The sequence below is a fragment of the Colossoma macropomum genome, unplaced genomic scaffold, assembly GCF_904425465.1.
Source record: "Colossoma macropomum unplaced genomic scaffold, Colossoma_macropomum, whole genome shotgun sequence".
Taxonomy (NCBI): Eukaryota; Metazoa; Chordata; class Actinopteri; order Characiformes; family Serrasalmidae; genus Colossoma; species Colossoma macropomum.
The window spans coordinates 48,564,760-48,591,870 of NW_023494787.1; the positions used below are offsets into that span (position 1 = coordinate 48,564,760).

Consider the following 27,111-nt stretch of genomic DNA (forward strand, 5'->3'; position numbering starts at 1 on the left):
ACTCCTAACACTGCCCTTGCCTACCTACCTGTGTAAAAAATGTTCAAACTGTAAGTCGCTCTGGATAAGAGTGTCTGCCAAGTGCCGTAAAAGTAAATGTAAACTTTCCAAAAGCTACAGAGAAAATGTGGCTCCTAACAACCACCTGGAAGAGCTGGTAGACACCAAAACTGCCCCCATCAGATAAACAGCACTTAAAGCTTTCATCTCTGAGAGAGAGGAGAAAATCAAGCTGCTTCAGATCTGAAAACATCCACAGGTGTTTCTGTCCATCCTTCCACTGTGAGAAGACGACTCAGCGCTGTGGGTCTGAAAGGATGTGTAGCTGTCAAGAAGAACCTCACTGAGAAAAGGAGACGGACACATCAAACAAAGAAGCTGAACGATGGACTGACCACCCCAGAGTCCAGACCGCAACACCACTGAATGTTTGATTACTGCAGAAAATGATCAACCAGCTTCTAAGACTGAACTTTGGAGGTGTGTCTGCAGATTCTTTGAGGAACTGAAAGTGAGTCTCCTGAAAAGAATGGAAGCTGTAATAAAGGTAAAGAGGGACACATCGAACTAAGGAGCCCCGCTGGTGACGTCCTGTATAAATAAAAATAATGCGAGGCCTCAACTAAGTAGGGCAGGGGAACAAAATAATTAAGCCGTGGCCACGACTTAGTAAGGGGTGGAAACGAGATCATGCCTTACTAAGTCATGGCCACGCATTAGGATCTCATTGCCACACCTTACTAAGTTGTGGCCAAGCATTATTTTTATTTAAACAGGACGTCACCAGCGGGGCTCCATACTCAACACTCAAACATCTCATACTATATTTAGTTGCTGAAGCTTCTGTGTAATTTTTTGTTAAATACTCGTTTTCTGTTTGTACTTAATGTCTGTTTTGACTTGAAAGTAAATAAATGAAGGGTCTCTGACTTTTGCACAGTACTGTACATATCAAACTAGTTACTTCTAGAGCATAAACAGTGTCTTTTTAGAGTCAGTTCAATAGTATTTCATGGTAATAATCATATTATAACAATTCAAATTCTAACCAGCCTTTTGTTTGTTAGCAATCTCGCCATGGAAACCCACAACAAAGTTAGTCCTGAGACAGACATTCAATCTGCAGAGGACGGCTAGATTTTAAAGAAACATGGAGAAAGCAATTGGTTAGAGACTGAAAACATGAGGACGAGAAAAAACACAAAGTTAGATAGAGAGAGAGACAGAGAGAGAGAGAGAGAGACAGAGAAAAAGAACAGAACAGAACAGAACAGAAATAAGGACACATAAAACATTTTAGTAGATTGGTTTTGGTTGAAAGGTTTGAGTTTGAGGAAAGGAAAGGAGGATAAAACTGTAAAAGATGTTCCATTAAAGTTAGTGCTGCTGCCTTTGTGGAACACAGTCTCCAGCGTCCAGCTAACTCTCCCCCACTCTACAAGATACAAAAAACATCCACATATTAACACAGGGAACCGTGGAACAGTGGGCACGGGACTGGGAAGAGGGATTTGGGAAGTAGGGATTGGAGGAGGGAGGATTCAAGGTGTGGCGAAGAATTAAAAAGAAAAAAAAAACAAACAAACAAGAAACAGGTACAAAAAATAAAGCCAAAAAACAAAATGATAAAAAAAAAGAAACAGCAAAACAAGAGCGTGGCGCTGACTTCGGGGAGGAGGCGTCTCACCAGGAATTTGCGCTTTTGTTTCCAGTGGTTGCCCTGGGCGTTGGTGGCCATGTGGGCCTCGGTGACGATGCGGATCAGCTCCCACTCCTCCTGCGAGGGCTCGGGCCGCTCCCACACCGTCTTCTGCAGCTCCTCACGCCGCCGCCTCTCGCGGTTCTCCTCTATCAGCTTCCGCTTAGCCAGCCGCTTACTGTCATCCAGCACCACTAGAGGGGGCGAGAGACAGCCACGGAGCACTGAGTGAGAGAGCCAGAGGTGGGGCAGTGGAAAGCAAGCGAGGACAACTCGAATTCGGAAAGGTCAAAAGGTTTGGAATCACAGTTCTTAATAATATGGTTGTATGCAAAGGTGCACCCCGGGTCAAATTACATGTTTTGCTGTTTTTTCAAATAATAATAGATTTTTTGTTGAATTTATTTAATAATAATAATTTTTTTTTAACAATAATTCAAAAAATAGCAGTCTGTCCAAAAGTTTTGGCACATTTTATGTTTTATTTCTTCCAATACCTTAAAATCAGCAAATAAATTAAAATTATGCAATATAATGTGTAGAAAAATGCCATATTTAAAAGTGTGCTTTCTGGGGAAGATGCCAATAAAACGTCATTTGACCAGGGGTGTTGAAACTTTTACACATGACTGTATATAACCAGTTCTTTAAAGATGTATGTACAGAATTACTGTAAATGATTCTAGTGCTCTACAATGTTCAAACACTTTGTAGGAATCTGTAAAAAAAAACAACTGAAATGAATTCAGACTGATTTACAGAGCAATTAAATTAAATGATTTCACAATGATGGAGAGATATGAAAATGAGGGCATAATAAAATTTACCAGAATTCCTCATATTAGAAAAGTGGTGATCAAATCTTGAGGTAGATAAGGAAAAATAGATGATTACAGTATATTATTTATCATTTAGGACTTTTATCCTAGTTATTGTTTAAAAAAGTAAAAAAAGGTGTAAATATTGAATTAAATATCTACAAACTATTGTATAGTTTCTCATGTCTGGTTTAAAATTTCTCTGTTTAAACTGTATAAAATAATATCAAACAAAATATCAGTTAATGTGATGAGTGAGTCCAAATGTTTGAACAGTGAAGAGTCTTAGAAATGTTAGAAATGCACAACTGGACAACTGGGTTGGTACAAAAAAGAGAAATCAGGAAGATTATTAATTATTCTGTTTTAAAATTAAATCAGTAAATTTACCTAAACTTATCCTAGAATCATATTTTTCAAGCGTAAACAATACCTTAAATAATAACCGAACAATTAAATGGTAAATGAATATTTTGTATATATTATACACTGTAAATATCTATGACTGCACTAGCCTACTATCTTCATTTATACTGAAAATGAAAACATTCCTTTTTTTATAAGAGAGATCTAAATATCACTGTTGTCAGAAGAAAACCTTGTATCTCCAAAATGGTAACTTTACAGGAGAAGGAAAAAACCTACTTTATGTTTAATGTAAGTCAATGGAACCAGACTTTTTTCCAAGTCATTTTGGGCCGTTTCTTTTGGTCCATTCATCATAAAATTTACACACAATGTAAAGAACAACAGGTATTTTCAAATTTTGTGAAAATCTGAAAAACGACAAAAATGGAGATATAAGATTTTCTTCCGACAACAGTGATATATACGACACAATTCTCATTTTCTCATTTCACTGTTCTACTTCTATTTCTTTTCAAAATCTTGCTGTTATTTTATTCTTTAAAGGTTTTATTATCTTTTTTAAGTCTCTTTTGTGTTTTATCTGTTGCCATGTATGTATTTTTTCTCATTTATAAAATAGGCACTATAAATAAGGCATATTATTATTATTATTATTATTATTATTATTATTATTGCTAAGAGTTGGCCCCTCTAAATCATTCACAGTGGTGCTCAAATATCAGGCTAAATCACAGACGTCACTGGAGTCGCTCTCTGCTTCTCTGAGTGATGAGAGCTGTTGAGTGTCTCTGACTTTCTGTCAATCACTGTCAACATCAGTCGAATCCCACATGGATCCAGATTCACACACTTTCCAACTCTGAACATCACCAGATGTGACGTGTGCTGGCCTGTCTGAGCAGCGGAGCTACGCGACATGTGCAGGCATGACTGTATCACAGAAGTACGGGAAAGTATGTCACAGTGCTGTTTTACACTAACATCATCCTAATTTATCACTACATCATAACAAAAGCAAACACTCACAGTCGGTCGCCATGCCAACGGCAATGCACTTCTTGAAGCGGCATTCCTGACACTGGTTCCGAGTGACTTTGTCGATGATGCATTTCCCCTCGTACTTACACGCGTACGTCGGGTTCAGGTTCTTCTGGATCGTGCGCCGGAAGAAACCCTTCGGAAAATAAAGGACAGAAAGGGAAGATGAAAAATGAAGTGCAGGCATAGGAAGGTGACACCTTATCTGAAAGCTACCGACACAATAACTTCATAACACATTCGTAAGCATTCAATAAGGTATTTATAAAGCAATATTTTATGAACTCTGTACAAATATCTTATGTCAGTAATCACAAGATGGCATTAGCTGTTTTACTAAATGACATTATACAGTAAACAGACAATTGTATTGTATATGGTAAAGAAAACATTACATTTATAACACTGTTATGAAGCGTCATTCAATGGAGGTTCTGAAGACTTGATAAGAACACGTATCAGGTCTATGAAAGATTTCTGCAGCCTTTCAGGTCTCTTTAATAGAAGCTACACTTTTGTAGAAATGTCCAGAACTCATATATTGTGCTCTTAACTAGGCCTCCGCCTTTTAGGTTCCATTACTTGTGAATAATGCTTCATAACAGTGTTATAAATGGCACGAATATGCCCATTACTTCAGTTTAAGGCCCACTTATGTCAATACAATGTCATTTACTTTCTAAAACATTTCATGTCATCCTGTGATTACTGGTATAAACTGTTCATAAATATTCCAGCATGGCTTTAAAATATGTTATCCAGTGCTTATGCAGGTGTTATAAAGCCTCTATGTAGATGTATGAAGTGTCGCTTTTGTCCATTTTGATGTCATTTCCCCGCAGCATTTGCTACTTTAGCTGACGCTTGTTGGGATTAGCCTATATAAAATCATATCAGCCCTAATGTGATACTGTTATCACTTCCATGACCTGGAAAAAGAGACATCAAAATTATAATTAATTTATAAATATATAACCATAATCTATAGTGCAGCACGAAATCAAGAACCAGACCTGTGTTCTCCTACCCTACATTTCTGTCACTGTTCACTGAAGTTATGTTTATATTTGTTTTATGTTGTATATACACTGGTAAACACACTCACTGTCGAGATAAACCGTTTTAATCAGTTTTCTCTGCTGTGCAGTGTTTGTGTTCAGAGCAGAGACTCAGGGCTCACCTTGCAGCCCTCACAGGTGATGCAGCGGTAATGGTATCCCGTCGCTTTGTCCCCACACACTACACAAAGCTCGTCCTTGTCTAGGTAACTTGGTATGTACCCTGAAAATATAGAACATACATTACAAACGTTTCCAATGGGAATAATGTCTGTACTGTAGACACAACGCTGTCCTCACAATACCTCACACCTCCTGACTTTACAGGAGAAGAAACAAAAACGCTCCTTATTTTAATACACACTACTGTTCAAAAGGTACACTGTGAAAAATTATTCAATATTTTAACTTAAGAAGGTTAAAAACCTGGTCGCCTTAACATTTTGCTGACAAATTATTTTTTAAGTTTTTTTTATGAACTTTTAAGTCAACCAGGTTACTTTTCTTACGACTTTTTAAAGTTAAAACACTGAATCACTTTTTACACTGTAGATTCAATGGTTTATAAAATACATAAGTAGTGTGTTATGTAAAGTATACAGTATACAATGTATTAATACACTATGTATAAATATATAAAAGTTAAAATATTTGAAATAATTACAAGAAGCTATAAGAATGTTTATATAATTAATAAGCTATAAAAATAAAAATATACAAATAAAATAAATAAACAAATAAATAAATAAATGACTGCATGACGCTAAATAGTATAGAATCAATGTTCTTAAAAATGTTATACAAGTTATACAAGTTCATAAAATTACAAGAAGCTATAAAAATGTGTATGTTATTAATAGGAAGCAAAAAATTAAAAAAATAAATATATGACTGCATGATGCGAAATAATATTAAATAATAAAAAAAAATAATAAAAAAGAGACAAATCTTAAGGCAGACATTCCTGTAAACAGATAATTACATTACATGATTTATTGTTTATTAATTATTGAATAACTTATTGTTGTTGCCAAAATACCTGGTTTAGAGTTTTTAATCTGCACTGTATAAAATGTTATTCTATATAAAATAAGTAATCTTAGTAACATTTTTAAATGTCACTGTTAATGTAACTACATTTTATTTCAAGTAATTCTGCACCATTTCTATCCATGCAGTCATCATGTTCACACACGTCAAAGAACACGTCAAAGACACTTCAAACTATATATTTATATATATACTAAAAATATATATAGTAGTGAGGGTTTGATATGATAGTGGTGAGTAAACTGCAGAGGTGCAGCTGTTAGAAGAGAAACTGGGGCAAAGCTGGAAGAATCGATGATGTAGTAAATCCATGTAAAACAATAAACACATTCCAGTCGTTTCATAACTGGAGCATTTCACTTTAACTGTGGCCTGTTTGGAAACATGCTTTTAATAAAAATAAACAAAAGCGGTGCTGTTCACCCCAGAACAGAAGAACACACAGAAAAAAGAGAGAAAAAGTCAGAAAAGTGGGTCAATAAGTCAATATTATTAGGAACACACAATACAAGAGGACTGAGTCTCATCTGGACGCTCGGCCTACTCGCACACGAAGGGCAGCTCAGTCAAACAGCGCAACAGTGAACTAAGCTAAATCCCAGGAGCTCACGCTGCAACTGGTCTTGAGGAGCGTCCAGAACCAGGATCGATACTGTTTGTGATCAATAAGAGTGCAGGAGGTCAGAGACAGGCCATTACCCCCGCAAGCCTGGGCCTTCTGTTCCTCTGTCTGCGCCCCGACAGCCGTGCCTGCCAATCAATACGCTCTACAATAACCAAGCAAACCCCAGAAGATCAATACACACTAGAACCAACAGGCACGTCTACATATTTACAGCATTGTAGCACCCTGAGCTCTGTTCCATTTGAAAAGCTGGTTAATAAGTGCTTAATGCTAATATTAGAACAAATATAATAATATTAATAAGTAAGCAGTGATTTTATGCATGTAAATGTATTCAGTTTAACCATTTCCAGACCTCTTGTTATGCAAGGAAGGCCAGTATTAGTTGCAGTCATCATCCAATACTTGGGTACACTAATCAATACTTTTAAATCAGGTGTGCTGCAGATGGAATTCACAAATCTATGCAATGACTGGAAGCATCTAGGAGAAATGCTTTATTCAAAATATGAAATTCTTGTTTTTATTTGCTGTATTGATGCATCTCCTCTACTGATATGTGACTTTTTAACAAATGAATCATAATTACTGCTCAGATACATGGTTTAAATAATGCACACTACTGTATATAAACCCCAAATTCCATATTGCTGTTGATTTTCTAAGTGAAAATAAGATAAAACACCCTCTACACTGTTAAAATAAAGGTTCTGTTCAGGTACATTTTTGTTCATCAAAGTACAAACATTGTAAATGTTCCCTCAAAGGTACAACAGTGGTTTTAAGGTCTGATTGTGAACCTTAAATAAGTTTTTCCAGGTGAAAAGTTCGTATTTGTACCTTTTCATAACCGAATGTTTTAAAACAGAACAGTAAAATAAAAGCCTGGAGGCGAGACGGGGTGTGTGGAGTCAGTACAGCTTAGAACATATCATTTCAGTGGCTTATGGTTCAGTTATGTTCCCTGACTAAAGGAACTGAGATGGACCCTTGAGGGAACCACCCCAGTGACAAGAGGGGGGCTGCCCCAGTGACAGTTTACTACCTTTATTTCTGAAAGTGTACAGAGAACACACTTAAATATCATCACTGTCCACAGAAAAACAACTCTCCAATCTCCAAAACGGCAGCTTTACAGGAGAGAGCAAAAACATTTACTTGTAATGTAAGTTAGTGTAAAGAGATTTTAATAGGAATGCTATTTTTGGAGCATTTCTATAGGTCCATTCATCATGAAATTTTCACACAATCTAAAGAACAGCTGCTCAAATTATGTAGAAAAATAAAAAAGGGAAAAAATGGAGATACGTATTTGTCTTTGGACAGCGACAATGCGACATTTTCTGCTAATTTTAGTGCACAATGTCTAGTTACTTGCCGAGTTTAACACACTGGAAAAAATGTTAACGTTTCCATAGGCCACACTTTACTCTTCATTCCCCCTTTATGTTAAATTCAGCAAATAAGCAGTAACGGTGCATTAAAACATGCAGACGTGAGTCTCAGCAGAGGATGTTTTCACTTATTTACACTTAGAAAGTCAACAAAACATGGAATTTGACCAAACCTTTGCATACAACTGTAGATACAGTTCACACCCAATACAGTTCAGTTATACACTCTCAGAAATAAAGGTACTGAACTGTCACTGGGGCAGTGCCCCTCTTGTCACTGGGGTGGGACCCTGAGGGGTCCATCTCAGTACCTTTAGTCAGGGAACATAACTGAACCATAATCCACTGAAATGATATGTTCTAAGCTGTACTGACTCCACACACCCCGTCTCGTCTCCAGGCTTTTATTTTACCGTTCTGTTTTAAAACATTCGGTTATGAAAAGGTACAAATACGAACTTTTCACCTGGAAAAACTGATTTAAGGTTCACAATCAGACCTTAAAACCACTGTTGTACCTTTGAGGGAACATTTACACTGTTTGTAGCTTGATGAATGAAAAATGTACCTAAACAGAACCTTTATTACTAACAGTGTAGTCAGTAATTACATGAAGCTCAGTGCTGATCTGCTCATCAACGCATTTCACACTTTATTGTTATAGCTATGGCTCATAAGTTAAGGTTACAGTGATTAGGATCAGAACCAGGATTAGGGTCAGAGCGGTACAGTGAAGAATTTGTGAGAGATGTTTAGCTGAATGTAAAAGTTGAGCATCTACAGTGAATTAATCTATTTTTATAAACTGCACCAAAAAAGAACACAGCAGGAGGTCAACTAATGAGCTAATTATACATCAATTAATTAAAGTCAGGACATTCCTATCTGATCTAAAAAGGTCTATAATTAAAGGGCTTGAAAAGGATTCTTCTATTCTTGTCCTTTCGCTGCTAAGCACACAACTGTAGGTGACTTTGAACCATTACACAACACACAAAGCCTGTATTGAAGACATACATTAAGTCAAATTCATAAACACTTTAAGGCTCTTAACATCTATTATATCATCATGTGAAGGAGATTATCTCTGCTACTTTTACAGTGTGACACTATTAAGAGAGCACGGACCAAAAACTGGGCTAATCCACCGCAGAGCCACTGACCCAGTGCACAATTTGTGATTAGCAGAGCAGCTCAATCACAAACGAATACAACACAATCACTTGCATATATCTGGTTTTTATGAAGACGGAACAAAAATGTTAATCAAACAGTCGACTTTTAACAATCTTCGGCCACAAGTCCAGCCCCAAAACCAAAAGAAGAGGCGGAAATGGACGACAAGAGTCAACCAGACCACATTAACCATTCATTTAAGTTGTTATTAATCAATTAAGAACACTACCAGTACATTTTACATGCTAAAGCTGCAATATATATAACATTATTTGCTCTCGAATGGACCAAACTGAATCTTAAATTGTTATGAAAAATGAATCACCTGTTCAAATAACATGAAATCAAATAAAGTGCTACACTGAAAGTAAGAGATGCTGGTTATTTAGCACGATGATTCATGCTACAGTGTCAACGGAGCTTAAGGGGTTTAACCGAGGGCCCTATTTTGTTAACAAACTGGAACACCCTCTGTTATGTATAGTATACAGTAGACCATGAATAAGCATAAAAAAGTTATAAAATATTTATATAATTACAAGAAGCTATAAGAAATTACCCCCCCGACAGGTCAGCGGAGCTTAAGGGGTTTAACCGAGGGCTCTCTTTAGTTAACAACAACCTGGAACACCCTCTATTACATCCTGCCTCCGTCCACCAGTGCGCCCTCCCTGTACCTTTCTTATGCGGCGCTTGTATCCACTGCATCTGAGCGAAGTCTGGCCTGCTGTCGGAGAAGTAGTCGGGCTGGTGGTAGTGGCTGAGCGGGACCTCCATGCTGCAGAACTCGCTCTTGAACACCGGGTTGCTCCCCGGGTAGGCGCACGGGTAGGGCTGGCTGTTAGGCCAGGCCTGCTCCATGCAGGGAGGGTGGTGGTGAAGCGGCTGAGGCTCGCAGTGGCCGAAAGCAGGGCCCTCGCCGCCGTACATACAGTATTCGCCTCCACCCGGCACCGTGTAGCCCCCGTTAGCACCGTGGGGCAGCTCGTACATGTCTGACATACAGTAATTCATTACTACAGTCTATCAAGGCACAACAGCAGCAGCACTAGTTAGCACCAAAAAAGAAATCGCAACATCAAGCTACGGTAAAGAAATCAGCACTACTACGGTCATTGGTGCCTCCGAACGATTAAGACGCTTACGCTGTGTCAACAAAAAGCTGAGCAGCCATGAAGCGAATGGCGTGAAAGGTGCCCAGAGGACATCGGGCCTTATATATGGAGGAAGGCGCGCCCGCCCCACCTGCCCCTCGCCCTGCCAAATTGGAAGGAAGATTTATGACTACGCGCTCTTCTAATCTGACTCTGGACAAATCCTGGAAGTGCGGCAGACAGGGGTGATGCTCCCTCAGATTAGAGACGTTCCTCACCAGCCATCTTCACCGTAACCCGCCGCCACAGTGAAACCCAGCGACTCAACACTTCAGCGCACGCTAGCCCAGCTAGCCCACGCTACTTTATAATAAGACAATACGCCGTTATAAGTGGATAAGAGAGTTTTATTATCAGTATTAATATCTGTAACTGACAAAATCTTGGTTGAGATGATAGGATTAGTGTCAAAATCCCCAAAAGCCAAAGTCGCCGGATCAAGCGACCGGGCGCATCATTACCCGGAAAGGTATTGATTTCCAATACGAAGCGCTCCATGACCTCATGTGATGCTAATCTGCACTAAACCATATTGATGTTATTCTGGATTATCCAGAGTGGACACTTGTGACATGCTACAGCGTATGTTAAGCCGCCTCTAGGCTTTACTCTGATGTAGTACCGACGTTCATTTGGTTGCACGGATGAGGATCGGCCTTATTTTTAATCAATTCATTCCAATAAAAAAAAAAAGGACATGCTTTTTTATAATTCAGTCAGTGTTTTCAGATGGTCCAGGGAAAAGGTAACTAATATAAGCATGCATGTGATCATTTGCTGCATTCATTAGTGAAGTTTAAATTGTATTTAATTAATTAAATAAAATGACAGAAACAGATTCTCAAACATACAGTACAGGGGTTTGAATATCTTTGGTTCCATGACATGCTTTTGTTGATTTGAGTGAAAATAAGCAAACACATCCACTCATTCTTGTTATGTTTTGCTATATTGATGCATCTATTCTAATAATATATCATTTTTTACAAGTAAATAATTTTTTACAGTAATTCCTGCTGAGATAGATTTTAAATAATGCACACTACTGTATATAAACCCTCGATCAAATTCCGTGTTGCTGTTGATTTTCTAAGTGACTCTCTCTACAGAAAACACACTTACATATGACATTTTCTGCAAATTTTAGTGCACAATTTATATATAAATTTATAATATAACATATTGGAAAACACAATTTCTTAAATGTATCATAACTTTTTCACAGCCCATTTTTTATGTTTAATTTTATTTTTTTATTACGTTGAATTCAGCGAATAAACAATAACTGTGCACTAAAGTGAGGTAGGGTATGTGCACTTATTTTTAACACAACATCAACAAAGCATGTCATTTGACCAAGACTGTATAAATTCACACCATGTTTACATTGTTACTGTAACATTAAAGGGAACTTCAATTTGTGCGAGAGCAACATCTACTTACAGCTAAAATGCACATCCACTCTCAATTCAGTACATTTGTGTACACTCAGTGTATCTAAATAGACTTAATAGAATTTATATTTCTCATATATTTGTATTCCTGTCTTTCACAATACTGAAAAAATCCCAATGAAAAACCCAATCTGACATTACATTGTTGTTATATGTAGATGTTTATCATTGAACAGAATCTAATAAGAAGTATATTCAAAATATATATGAATATATAGTAAATTGGGCTGAGCAATATGATATTTTATCGTCATTGTGATCATTTTTCTCACCATAAATAACGTGCACTTTTGAAGAACACTTAAAGAGAGAGCATAATTAGTCCTGTTTAATTGGATTTACTGCAGAGCAGTATGTAAAATGCTTAATAAAAATGATGTATTCATAGTTTTTGATTGTATAAAACAGTGCTTGAGTGTAAAAATACTGTGAAAGGTAACGTGACATACTATTTTTCTATCACCCACCTCTGTAATAAATACGGGATAAAAAAAGGGCCTCCAGAAATACAGGCTGATAAAACAAAGTAGTCTCTCGTAAAAAAGGTCACCTCTTGCCCCTCTTGTCACTGGGGTGGGACCCTCAAGGGTCCATCTCAGTACCTTTAGTCAGGGAACATAACTGAACCATAATGCACTGAAATGATATGTTCTAAGCTGTACTGACTCCACACACCCCGTCTCGTCTCCAGGACTTTATTTTACTGTTCTGTTTTAAAACATTCGGTTATGAAAAGGTACAAATACAAACTTTTCACCTGGAAAAACTTATTTAAGGTTCACAATCAGACCTTAAAACCACTGTTGTACCTTTGAGGGAACATTTACACTGTTTGTACCTCGATGAATGAAAAATGTACCTGAACAGAACCTTTATTTCTAAAGGTTTAACTGGACCAAACCTGTTCTACCACTCACAACTGCAACAACCACAACAATAACAACATATTAGCTTTGAACATGACCGAAACTGTGCTGCTGGGTCCAGACAGCCACATATAAGACACTAAAGCGATCAGCATGTACCAGCTGCTTATAGCAGGGGCCTCTGAGGCAAATCTGCTCGCGACCAGAAGCTGATGCCAGTTTAACTTTTTCATGAGGTGATGTCCTCAAACGTAGGTTTAATCTTTCAGGGTATTTTGCAAAGCACTTCAACAGACAAACAACTTCAGACACGCGATTATCGCAACAAACAATGGACACTCGTTTTTATTCTCCCTCAGAGATTCAAGGAGAAATTCTTCCTCGTGTTCGATAAAAAAAGCTAAAACACTGAAGATGGAGCTGTTTGAAATCAAGCAAAACTAAATGAACATAGAAAAAAGGCAAAACTATATTCGTTATGAGTCTCAGCTTTCAGCAGCATCTCTTTGAGGCAGTAAACAGGCCAGTTGCACCAGCTGTCATAACTCTATTAGCTACAGGCTGCATGGATTAGGAGCTGGACACTGCCTTGGCTACTCAACTGACCTTCTCACAAGCTTGGACATCTCAGCGCTTAAGACCATTATTCTAATTCAGGGCTGACCATCCCCAGTCATTCAAAACGCCAATTAGCTAATTAAGTAGTAGAGTCAGTGCTGTCTTCTCTAATAACGTTTAATACAGAAACTGGCAACTACGTCGTCATAGTTATCCATTAAAATATTCTGCTTACCTTCAGGCAGAACGCAGAGTCCTGCAGGCTACCGTAGATGTTCAACTACCTACTCAAGGCTGTCTAGGACCACTCTAAAGTTCTGTCCATCACGTCCAAGCCAAGAGGAGATTGCCTTCCTTTCGTCTATTGATCGAGCTCAAAAAAGACCGCAAAGGTCAAGCGAAGCCTAATTGAATATTTCCACAACTTCCCTTTCCCGAAAGCACTACATGTGTCCCTGTAGTCCAGCCGTGTGCGACTGCAGTCAATACGGGAGCTGTGTGCTCAGTTCGGCAGCTCCTGGGGATAGTGGACCTACAAGCGGGCTTTTGCACCCATTTATTCCCTCCCTGATCGATCACGTAAGGTCTCAGGGGTTCAAAGCTGGTCATGTACAATTTTCAGATAGCAGGCCCTCGCTGCACTGGGGATAGGGCCTGGCTTGACATGGCTTCCTGAGCCAGATGTCCCCAGAGACATGGTGTTACCTGAAAAGGACACGCTGCTTGGGCCACCTTCCCCTTGAAGGCCTCAGGGTGAGCTGAGGGAAAGCAAACAAAACATCCGTCCCGTCCCCGCAGGACTCCAACACCCCACCTACCAATAATTACTGTCAGATTAGACTCTTTAGTGCAGGTGCTGCTCCACACATAGGCAGCCAGCGACACTTCCACCTTAATAGTCAATTACGTATCAATACGCGGGGGACGGAACCCCGCCACTAACAAGCCTCCCTTATTGATCCCCTCTTTAGTGGCAGGAGGTCCTGATCAATAGGATTATTAATTTTGGCGGTAATCTCAGAACGTCATAGAGGAACGGGCACTGGGATAAGCAGTCTTCTGTCACAACACGGACAAGAACCGCACACTCGTTTAGATCCTGAACGGTTATAATCTGCTTAAACGTTTGAAAAGATATGACGAGATGAAATGCCCTGAACCGCCCCGCTAAGTCCCGTCTTAACCGGCTGTCTTTTCCAGCCTCAGACTGTCCAGCTAAGTCCAGGCAGTCTTAAGTTTTTGTGCTCTGAACAAAACAGCCAAGTCTCGGTTAAGGATCACTATATCCGGACAGACTTCTTGGAAATGCATTATCTTGTTTGGACGGTTAATGTGTCATTGTTAATCAGCAGTGGCAGATGTCAAATACTGCATAACAAAGCCAAATGCAAAAACATCTGACCGTGTTCAAGCCACCTTTTTATACACTGCAATTATCTTAGCTGTAGTTAATTTATCACTGCTGTTGGAACAAAACCTCGTTTGTCCAAAATGGTAACTTTACAGGAGAAGGAAAAAACATACTTTACTTTTAATGTAAGTCAATGGAACCAGATGTTTTTCCAGGCCATTTTGAACGGTTTCTTTTGGTCCATTCATAATGAAATTTACACACAATTTAAAGACCAACAGGAATTTAAAAATTATGTCAAAAACTGAAAAACGACAAAAATGGAGATACGAGGTTTTGTTCCGACAGCAGTGAGATCTAATATTTCACATTATAAGATTGTTGTATGAACACATTATGATTACGTAGCCTATTTCTAAACATTTAAGTAATTTTATGTTGGCGCAGATAATTTTGCTTTGTAATAATAATAATAATATTAATAATAAAAATAACAACATGTTTAATTTATATAGGTTGCTTTACAGACCTTATTCCAAAATAATGTTTAACAGAATCTAAATTATCTGCCAGCAAAATAAAACAATTTCACAAAATACAGTCCTTTATAAATTGTATTTTTTTTAATCCCATCATGAAAAACATATATATATTGACTAAATTTAGGATAATTTCACTAGAACATATAACAGAATATATTTTTTGCAGCCAATGTAATTGACACATAATCCAAACAAAACAAAAGGGCAAACAAAATGATAACTGGTGTGACAGTGGGATCTGCAATTTTTAAACAAACATGTATTTAATGAACTCTAATGTTGCACTTATTAACTGTTCTGTAATTTCTTTGTATTGTGTAACGTCTTTAATACAGAAGCATTGACTCCTGTGTCTGGCAGTGAATTAATTTGGGGGTAACTATGCAGTATTATTTATTATTATTACTATTATGTTCACCAATGAAGCACTTGGGATCAGAGCTTTGGCTAAATGACATAAACATAAATGTAATCCAGTGCATGCTGATAAATCCCATTGGGATATAATACCAAACTAATGTAACATACGCACCACGTCCTCCTGTATTACAGGATTTGGTAAATGTACTAACTAAAAAAGCGCCTCTCGTCTGTAGAGGGCTGTTTCGACTAGAGGGAGTGTTTCGACTGGAAGTTGCCGCTAATGAGGTCCGGCTGAGGTCAGAGGTTAAGTGAATAATCTGCTCCCCTGGGGGTGGCGCGCCAAAAAACATAGGCTTCAGGGATGGGCACTTTCTGGCGGTCATTATTTTCCTTTTAAGTTTTGTTTTTTAATTAAGTAATGTTTTGTTTTTTTTAACAAGGCTTTACTGGGTTCCTAAACTTCAGATTATCTCTGGGTGAGTTCTGGATGAAGGCATCAGTGAAGGCACTGATTATTAACTAACAAAAATGATTCATTACTACTACTGTATTACTACTATAAACTATTCAGTATCTACTATACATTACTCAGTATCTATTATACATTACTCAGTATCTACTATAAACTATTCAGTATCTACTATAAACTATTCAGTATCTACTATAAACTATTCAGTATCTATTATACATTACTCAGTATCTACTATAAACTATTCAGTATCTATTATAAATTATTCAGTATCTATTATACATTACTCAGTATCTACTATAAACTATTCAGTATCTACTATAAACTATTCAGTATCTATTATACATTACTCAGTATCTACTATAAACTATTCAGTATCTACTATAAACTATTCAGTATCTACTATAAACTATTCAGTATCTATTATACATTACTCAGTATCTTCTATAAACTATTCAGTATCTACTATACATTACTCAGTATCTATTATACATTACTCAGTATCTACTATAAACTATTCAGTATCTACTATAAACTATTCAGTATCTATTATACATTACTCAGTATCTACTATAAACTATTCAGTATCTACTATAAACTATTCAGTATCTACTATAAACTATTCAGTATCTATTATACATTACTCAGTATCTTCTATAAACTATTCAGTATCTATTATAAATTATTCAGTATCTATTATACATTACTCAGTATCTACTATAAACTATTCAGTATCTACTATAAACTATTCAGTATCTTTTATACATTACTCAGTATCTACTATAAATTATTCAGTATCTACTATAAATTATTGATTAACTACTATAATTTAGCAAGACTTTACTGGGTTCCTAAAACTTCAGATTATCACACAATAATCTCTGGGTGAGTTCTGGATGAAGACATTTTACACTGATTATTAACTACCAAAAATGATTCATTACTACTACTATAAACTATTCAGTATCTTCTATAAACTATTCAGTATCTATTATACATTACTGAGTACCTACTATAAACTATTCAGTATCTATTATACATTATTCAGTATCTACTATAAACTATTCAGTATCTTCTATAAACTATTCAGTATCTATTATACATTACTGAGTACCTACTATAAACTATTCAGTATCTATTATACATTATTCAGTATCTACTATAAACTATTCAGTATCTTCTATAAACTATTCAGTATCTACTATAAATTATTGAGTATCTATTATACATTACTCAGTATCTACTATAAATTACTCAAGTTCTACTATAAATTATTCAGTATCTACTATAAATTATTGATTAACTACTATAATGTTTTCATTAACTACTATAAATTATTCAGTATCCACTACAGATTATTCAGTATCTACTATAAATTATTGATCAACTAGTATAATTTATTCAGCATCTACTATAAAGTCTTCATTACTATAAAATACTCAGTAGCTACTATAAATTCTTCATTAACTACTATAAATTATTCAGTATCTACTATAAATTGATTAACTACTATTACTTATTCAGTATCTACTATAAATTGTTCATTTATTACTATACATTTTTCAGTATCTACTATAAATAATTGATTAACTAATATGATTTATTCCGTATCTACTATAAATTATTCAGTATCTACCATAAATTACTAATTAACTACTATAATGTATTCAGTATGTTTTAAATTATTCGGCATCTACTATAAATTATTCAGTATCTACTATAAATTATTGACTAACTACTATAATTGTTTTAAATTATTCAGTAAATTGATTAACTACTATTTCTTATTCAGTACCTACTATAAATTCTTCATTTATTACTATAAATTTGTCTGTATCTACTATAAATTATTGATTAACTACTATGATTTATTTAGTATCTACTATAAATTTTTCAGTCAACTACTATAAAACTAATAAACAAGGAATGCATTTATGAGAATGAAAAATCTAAAAGGTGTCTAAAAGAGTCTAAAAGTCATTAAAATAAATCCATGTCCCTACTTAATGACCTCAGCCTGCTTTTACAAACGGTCACTCCACAGTGTTAAACACGCTCACAAGCAAATGGCACTGAATCAGATTTTCTGTGAGTCATCACCAGCCGGCTTAAAAAGAGGATTCTGGGAAATCTCCTCAGTCAACAAACAAAAACAACAACATCATCCCTCTGTAAGGGAAGTCTCTCTCAGTCAAACAAACTGACATTAAAACTAGGGCTGGGCAAAAATCCACAGAAGGTTTTCTACACAGATCACAGTATCATGGTAACAGATGATATTTTACATGACTGAAGTTAATTATGTAATCAAGTAAATTAATAATAAAGTACATTATTTTGTTTTAATTTTCCTGTAAAGCACCTTTACATTACAGCTTATTCTGTTTGGGCTGTTTTTTGGTCTGTTTTCTCTTAAAATGATACCAAATGAAATCTTACAGAAGCAGAAGAGGAGATACACTGCATGTCCAAAAGTTTGTGGACAGCAGCATTTCCTCTGAAATGAAGGGTAGTAATAGTGAGTTTGTCCTCCTTTCCTGCAGTAACAGCCTCTACTCTCCTGGAAAGGCTTTACACTAGATGTTGGAACATTGCTGTGAGGATTTCATTGAGCATTAGTGAGGTCAGGTACTGATGTTGGATGGTCAGGTCTGGATCACTCCAACTCATCCCAAAAGTATTGGATGGAGCTCCATCACTCCAGAGAACGTGGTTCCACTACTCGATGCTGATGCTCAGTCCGATTCTATTGGTCAATTGGCTGTGTGACTTCAAAGCAGCTAAATTCGTCATTAGAAGGGCTGTCTGGATACTTTTGAACATGTAGTGTAAATAACAAAGCAGGTAGAGAGGATGGCTGATGGATCACAGTCAGTGACTCAATAATGAGTTGATCCAATACATTAAACGTAATATTTTTGAAAAGGGTTCTATATAGTACCAAAAAAGTGTTCTTTGGCTTGTAACAATAGTGGAACCCTTTTTTTGGTGCTACATAGAAAACTTTTCAGAAAGGTTCTATATAGAACCATCTACAGCACATTCTCCTTCAATCTTTCACAATGCAAAGAACCCTTAAAACATGCAAAGGGCTCTCTGAGTGTTCAGGGTCCTATATAGAACCACTTTCTGGACTAAAGAACCCTTGAAAAAACATCTTTTTTAAGAGTGTAACAGTAGAAGAACCCTTTTTGGCGTTATATAAAGCCCTTTTCAAAAAGGTTCTATATAGAACCATCTACAGCACATTCCCCTTCAATCTGAAGAACGCTTTCACAATGCAAAGAACATTTAAATCATGCAAAAGGTTCTTTGATTGTTCATGGTTCTATATAGAACCATTTTCCTTACTAAAGAACCCTTGAAAAAACATCTTTTTTTTAAGATGATAACAATAGAAGAACCCTTTTTGGTGCTATATAACACAGGTTCTACATAGAACATCCACAGCACATTCTCCTTCAATCTGAAGAACTCTTTAACGATGTAAGCAACTCTTTAATCATGCAAAGAGTTCACAGGTCTATATGGAACCACTTTCTTTACTAAAGAACCCTTAAAGAACCATCTTTTTTAAGAGTACTGTTAACCAGTTCTAAGTTTATAGTGTTTTGTCAGCATATTCAGAATAGCAGATCGACTACATCCACATCACTAATTCCGAATAACTTCATGAACTCTTTATCCTCGTTAGAGCACAGAAGCTGATGTGTTGCATGGTAAATCGTTAGTGTTCTTTGTTTAGAACCACAATCTCTAATAAACATTTCTCCAGACCCACACTGATAATATTCATACTTCACTGATTAACGCGCCCCAGGCCTCGTCCCTCCTAACGTTTTGATATATTGCTTTCAGCTGTTTTGAGCTGTGAGTGGCACACAGCGCGCTCCAAACCGCGTGAGTGGTCCAGGCTGTAGCTGTCTCTGATGTGGGCTGAGACCTCGACAAAACAAATACCATAATGGTGTGCTGGAAGCGCGGGATTTGTCAAGTCCAATAACCGTTGGGAGGACAGACGTGTTCCTCCGAGGCAGCGTCTCTTATGGGGCCCACTGTGGAGCAGATGGCAGGCCGAGGCGGTCAAGATATCATATACGCGCCGGTCATTCTCTCTGGCACTTCCACACTGCTGCTGTCAAACATACAAATACACTCAGGATGGTGATGATAGTTGTCTTTCCTTCTGATTGACTGAGTCGCGTGTAGGAGCAGCTCCAGGACGACAACAACAACAATCTCACTTTATCTCAATGGCTACACTGTTCAAAGGTTTGTAAGTGTAGCTGTTAATACTGGATTGGAAATCAAATCTCAATCACTCAGTCAATCTATCTATCTATCTGTCTGTCTGTCTGTCTGTCTGTCTGTCTGTCTGTCTATCTATCATTCATTCATTCATTCATTCATTCTACTGTGTTTTGTTTAACAAATAACTGTTCACTGTCCAGACAAACAGCTTTACATATTACTTTTGCATAGTATATTTTATGCCCTGCGATGGACTGGCGACCTATCCAGGGTGTATCCTGCCTTCCGCCCAATGACAGCTGGGATAGGCTCCAGCACTCCACCGCGACCCAGAAGGATAAGCGGTTTAGATGATGCATGTATAGTATATTTTAATAAAACTGAAGCCAAAACTTTACTGAGATATGTTTGTCTGGAAGATCCTATCAGCCTAATTTGCGTATTTACTTGTAAATTTGTTGCTGACTTTCTTAAACAGCAAGAAGTCGAGATATGTGACACATATTTAAACAATTTTGAGATTTCCAGCTTCAGGTTCTGTGAGGTGTATAAATACTCAGGCATTTCTACTGAAACTAATTCAGAAGTTTTTATCTGACTTATGCTATTAAGATTAGAGTGCTAAATAGAATCATAAGTAATGCGTCCTTCGTCAAGCTGAAGAACCTTTTTACGATACATGCTCAAATTTAAGAGTGAGAATATGAGAACGAAAAACATTAGAAAGAAGCCAATTTGCAAATCAAAAATCCAACTTTACTATCTGAAAATTCTGACTAGTTGTTAGTTGTGTGTTTCCTATGTTATTAAGATTAGAGTGCTGGTCTAAGAGAACACATGGCTACATTACTAAGAGGAAGATATCAGCAAGCCCACCTGCTTCAACAACACTAAAGACTAAGGCTGGCTTTATACGGTGAAGTTTCCATGAAACTTTAGTTGCTTGAAACCTCTATGAAACTAGGTTGCACTTGAGTTGCATGATGTAAAGGGTCTGCAACAGTTGCATGTTCAGTAGATTCATTTTCTCCTCTCTTGACCTAATTTTACATAGAGTTCAGATTCTATTGGGATTCAAATGAATCCAAAGTGGATCAGACACAGCAGTGCTGCTGGAGTTTTTAAACACCTCAGTGTCACTGCTGGACTGAGAATAGTCCACCAACCAAAAATATCCAGCCAACAGCGTCCTGTGGGCAGCGTCCTGTGACCTCTGATGAAGGACTAGAGGATGACCAACACAAACTGTGCAGCAGCAGATGAGCTATCGTCTCTGACTTTACATCTACACGGTGGACTGGCAAGGTAGGAGTGTCTAATAGAGTGGACAGTGAGTGGACACAGTGTTTAAAAACTCCAACAGCACTGCTGTGTCTGATCCACTCAGACCAGCACAACACACACTAACACACCACCACCATATCAGTGTTACTGCAGTGCTGAGAATGATCCACCACCCAAACAGAACCTGCTCTGTGAGGGTCCATGGGGGTCCTGACCACTGAAGAACAGGGTAAAAGGGGGCTAACAAAGTATCAGAGAAACAGATGGACTACAGTCTGTAACTGTAGAACTACAAAGTGCACCTATATAGTAAGTGGAGCTGATAAAATGGACAATGAGCGTAGAAACAAGGAGGTGGTCAGAATGTTATGACTGATCAGTGTATGTATAGATACAGAATAAAAGACTGGCAATGACAAGATAAAAATGCTACAAATATGCAAATTACACTTCAAGAATGACTTTCAATCCTGTGTATCAGAAAACACAAGCTGCTAATTTGGCTAACTTGTGAAGTATTTGACTGTATTTTTAATTTTAATTGCTTTCTGAAGCCATGAAGTATTATGGAAATTATGAACTGCATGAAAGTTTCAACGTGTAAACCCAGCCTAAAGTTTTCTCCTGTTTAGCCATAGCGTGACAGGTCAAAAAATCTGCGTGTGGCATTATGGGATTAAGAACTGTTGGCTTAGGCACTGAAGTTAATGCTTTAGCTAAATGCTAACACAACTCCTTGGGGCCTCTCAAGCTTACTGCACCTTTTGACCCTAAATCTGTGGAAGGACAGACCCCCTGAGCCACCTCCTGTGGAAAAATCAACATAAAACCCAACAAATGTTTGGTTTAAGGATCAGCACTGAGACACCAGCCTGAGAATTAGCTCCAGTATTAACTCTCAGTAAAAAGGGTTCTGTAAAGCACCAATAAGGCTCTATGACTTCTAAGAATGAATCAACTGGTGCAGCACAGATCCATTTTAAAAAGGTTTGTTAAAAACCCATAAACTTTTTTTTTTTCATTTATGCATCCAGAGGATTCTTTGAGTGTTCACAGTTCTACAGGAACCGTTTTATACCGAATTAGTTCAAACTGCATTCACACAATAAAAAAACAATTTAAGAAATTGAAGAAAGTATTTAGACCTTATATATATATATATATATATATATATATCCGTAGCTATCTATCTATCTATCTATCTGTCTATCTATCTATCTATCTATATATATATAGATAGATAGATAGATAGATAGATAGAAAACAGCGATATATATATATATATCGCTGTTTTCGGAAGAAAACTTTGTATCTCCAAAATGGTAACTTTACAGGAGAAGTAAAAAACCTACTCTACTTTTAATGTAAGTCAATGGAACCAGACTTTTTGCCAAGTCATTTTGATCAATTTCTTTTGGTCCATTCTTAATGAAATTTACATAAAATGTAAAAGCCAACAGATATTATGAAATTGAAGTTTTCGATGGCGTTTTTTCAACATTTTTGATTTCTTTTAAAGTGAATCTGAAACATTTAGAATCATCATAAGTTTACTTTGAATTAAAAGAAATTAAAATTAAAATTAAGTTGAATAAAAAGAAACATTATTTAAAAAAAAGGCCTTTTTCATGTCTCTATGGAAACATTGTGTTTTGGTCTATAGGTATTTTTTTGTATTTCTTTTCAATGTTTTAAAGTTTTTTTATTCATTTTAAAGTGAAGTTGAAAGATTTAGATTCATCATTTTAATAGAAAACTTGATTAAAAAAAAGAAAAAACTTTCCTACGTATTCATGTCACTACCAAAACACAAAGGGTTTTAGGCTGAGGGTGGAGCCTTATTTTGGCCACGCCCCTGCATTTTAGAGCAGGAAGTGAGGCTGCATCCCTGTCCCTCATGGCCACATGGTGAGCAGTTAGATCCCATAGTTTTGAAGTAAATGTGTCCCAAAGTCTGTAAATCGGTGTGGAACATTAAGAATTGTCACATATTTTCTGCAATTAGGTACTTTTTTGTGTTTTAATTAAAAAATATGATGATTTTATGTGTGAACAGCTGTTCAAAGTTGGGTTTGCTGGTCATGTACTGGCTGTGTTTTTGAGTTCTGCTCAAAATGAGCTAAAACTGTCACCGAAACTGTCACTACTGATGACCAACACAAACTGTGCAGCAGCAGATGAGCTATCATCTCTGACTTCACATCTACAACGTGGACTGACAAGGTAGGAGTGTCTAATAGAGTGGACAGTGAGTGGACACAGTGTTTAAAAACTCCAGCAGCACTGCTGTGTCTGATCCACTCGTACCAGCACAACACATGCTAACACACCACCACCACGTCAGTGTTACTGCAGTGCTGAGAATGACCCACCACCCAAATAATACCTGCTCTGTGGGGGTCCATGGGGGTCCTGACCACTGAAGAACAGGGTAAAAGGGGGCTAACAAAGTATGCAGAGAAACAGATGGACTACAGTCTGTAACTGTAGAACTATTAAAGTGCTCCTATATGGTCAGTTGAGCTGATAAAGCGGACAATGAATGTAGAAACAAGCAGGTGATTTAATGAAGGGGCTGGTTGGTGTATATATCATTATATAATATAACTATAACTGTATGAGTTAATATTATATTGTCACAAATCTGAAATATTTATTGCAATAATTAGTAAACGCAACCTTCTTAGGCCAGAAGAAAACCCCTGCTTCTTTGCCAAGAGTGTCCATTCACTACACACTCATCACCTGAGCTCAAGTCAAAGCCATCAGCCATCTGCTATCAGCAGTGTCAATCAGTAATGTGTTTTTAGCACCCCCTAGAGTCGGATTACCAACAGTGCTCTAAACATCAGGAAAGGTCACTGGGTTCCTCATCCATAAAATCATAATGATTTCCAGACACGTGCAAAGCTGCCCTTCGGAAATAAGTAACAACTCCTGGCGCGCTGTTCAGTAACGCGCCGCTCGGCAAATGCTTAGTCATACGAAGCTGAAAGCACAGCATTAACAACAAGCCGCTTTATTCCCAATAATGCATGCACTGCTGATTAGTCAGAGGAGCAAAACAGTGAAAAAGGGTGATCTCACCTCTCTGTCATGCGTTTATGAGGAAAGATTAGGGCTTAAATATGCAGTTCTGTGCAAAAGTTTTAGGCACCTGATGTGATTTGAAAAGTCTAAATTAGATTTATCTGGTTACAATACATCCGAATAATATTAACAAAAAAAACTGATTTTATGCGTGTCAATGTGTTTAACCCTTTACAAACCTCTTCTATGGAGGTACAGTATTGTTTGTAGGCATCATCCAGTTCGGCTAGTCCACACTTGGGCCAGTATCATACATTTTTCTTGCATTATTATATATAGTCAGAACAGAGCTCATTTATATATATATATATATATATATATATATATATATATATATATATATATGTGTGTGTATAAATGAGCTCTGTTCTGACTGGCAGCCCTGTATAGAGTCTCATTCAAGAAGTAGTGCGGGCTGAAACACTCCTTATAACTTCAGTGTGAGTGGGCGGGGCTAAAGTACTGTAGGCCGAAGAGGCCGATATAAATGGTCTGTTTTTTCATTACATCATGAAAACAGCGAAAAACGGGCTGTTTTTGCAGCTTATTTTCCATATTTGGACTGTATGAACTGAGGAGCGAACAACCTGTTTTGAAGCTTTAGCAGTGTTTATATACTGCATCAAACTCTTATTTCTCAAAAAAGCATTTTCCATAATATGGGCCCCCTAAATCAGGTGTGCTGGTGATGGAACATAACAAATAAATCTAGAACCAAACTTTGTACTTCGGTCTAGCTTAAAAGATATTGTTTTTTTTTTTAATTTACATATTTTTCATATTTTTTTTATAATATTTATATCTAATCTAATGATGTACGGAGCTTTACAAGCAAAAATACAATTATTGCTGAGATAACTGGCTTTAAATAAAGTGATTGGGTGCCTAAGACTTTTGCACAGTACTATATTTGATTCTTCTGTCTCTCTCTGTCTCTCTCTCTTTCTGTCTCTCTCTCTCTCTCTCTCTGGCACTGTTTTTAAGAGCGTCGGCGATGAAAGCTCTCTTTAATGAAACCACACCAGTCACTCATTTCCCGCTGCACTGAGTGCTGATTGCCTGGGAAGCAGCCGGAATAAGAAGCTAACAGCTGAGTAATGAAGAAGTTTAAGGAAATAAGAGGGTGTGGGCTTGAAGTTGTCTAGAACATTTGATGTTAAAAGCCTCTCTTAGTGTTTAGAACTTTGAACATTATCCATCGATGCATTTAAAACAAAAGATCAATCAAAAATCCCACTAACCCCGCCCCCACTTATCCCAAATGTAGTTGATCCAAGACCTGTTTGGTGTCTGAAATGTGCTTCTTTAGTTTTAGCAGGCTAATGTAGCTAACAAGTAGTACAATCTTACACCCCACCAAGTTAGCGTGGCGCTAACAGCATGATTGCATCATCACAGTTGCTTCAAACCGTGCCGACTTGCTAATGTGGTTTTTCACACTTCATGACATCCTGTGATCTAAAAAAAGTACGTAGCATCGCTAAAACATTGGCAGCCTTCTTTGAGGTTGAATTCTGTCTGTATTTTCGTTCATGTTTATAGATAACAGTGTGTCATACAGTGTCAGACACCACATAATCAAGGCTATTAGAAATTCCTGAACAACTCCACATGGGTACAAGCAACGTTCTCATACGTAGAGTTAAAGTTTGTGAAAATCCTGGTTTAACTCAGATCTAGTTGGTCTTGTACATTAGTGTGATGTGGCTCAGGTGAAAGCAAGACATACTGGTCATTTATGGGACTGGCTGAGTTTTATGCAATTACGAAATAAGTGCACAGTTGCAATTAGAAGCTAAAGCTAATTATCATCTTTCTGAAATTACAGTTAATCTTAACAATTCTTGGAAATTCTGGAAAATTAATTGATTTATTAGATCTTTAGATCCTAGAAATTAGACCATAGAGCAAATTTGTCTGGAGTTTTATTTAAAGTTTTATTTTAGTTAAAATTCCTAGAGTTTTAAACAGATTTCTAGTTCTGAAGTGTTTAAAGCTCTTCAACTTTTAGACCCAAATAAATCAGCAGGACCAGATAATCCAGATACCTTGTTTTTAAAGTTAGCAGCTGATGTTACTGCAGCTTAAATTTTAATCCTTCATTAGCTACACCTGCAATTCTACTGATCTGGAAATTTGCTTTTGTTGGTCCTCCATTAAAAGGAGGAGATGCTGCAATGAGTTTGTTTACATGCATTTAATAATCCGATAACTGCAGAAAATCAGATTTTGCCAGTAATTCCATCAACGCGTTTAAATGCACTTGAGTAATCAGATGATGGGGAAACTCCAGGTCTACATGAGTCAGACAGTAATCAGGTTTCTGTTTTGCATCCACCCAATAAACTCACAGAAAAAGACGTGATGTAAACGTAATATAAAACTCAAACTTCATGCCGCGTTTTCTTTAAACACCGCACGACTTTACCTAAAAATATGAACTTACATCATCTAGAAGATGAAGAATATTTAAATCCTTCATTTTGTCGAACATGTAGCCGG

The 27,111-nt window shown here is 37.0% G+C and overlaps 1 protein-coding gene across 5 annotated transcripts in view; it reads right to left on the reverse strand.

Annotated features, from left to right (window-relative positions):
* The window catches only part of thrb (thyroid hormone receptor beta), a 224,827-nt gene that overhangs the window by 9,537 nt on the left and 188,179 nt on the right, over window positions 1–27,111 (reverse strand). For all 5 annotated transcript variants that reach the window (XM_036567673.1, XM_036567669.1, XM_036567670.1 and 2 more), the window contains 3 exons: window positions 5,105–5,205; window positions 3,913–4,060; window positions 1,688–1,893 (listed from right to left, as the gene is read on the reverse strand). In XM_036567673.1, the coding sequence (XP_036423566.1) occupies window positions 1,688–1,893; window positions 3,913–4,060; window positions 5,105–5,205 (455 nt within the window). The remainder of the gene's footprint in view (window positions 1–1,687; window positions 1,894–3,912; window positions 4,061–5,104; window positions 5,206–27,111) is intronic.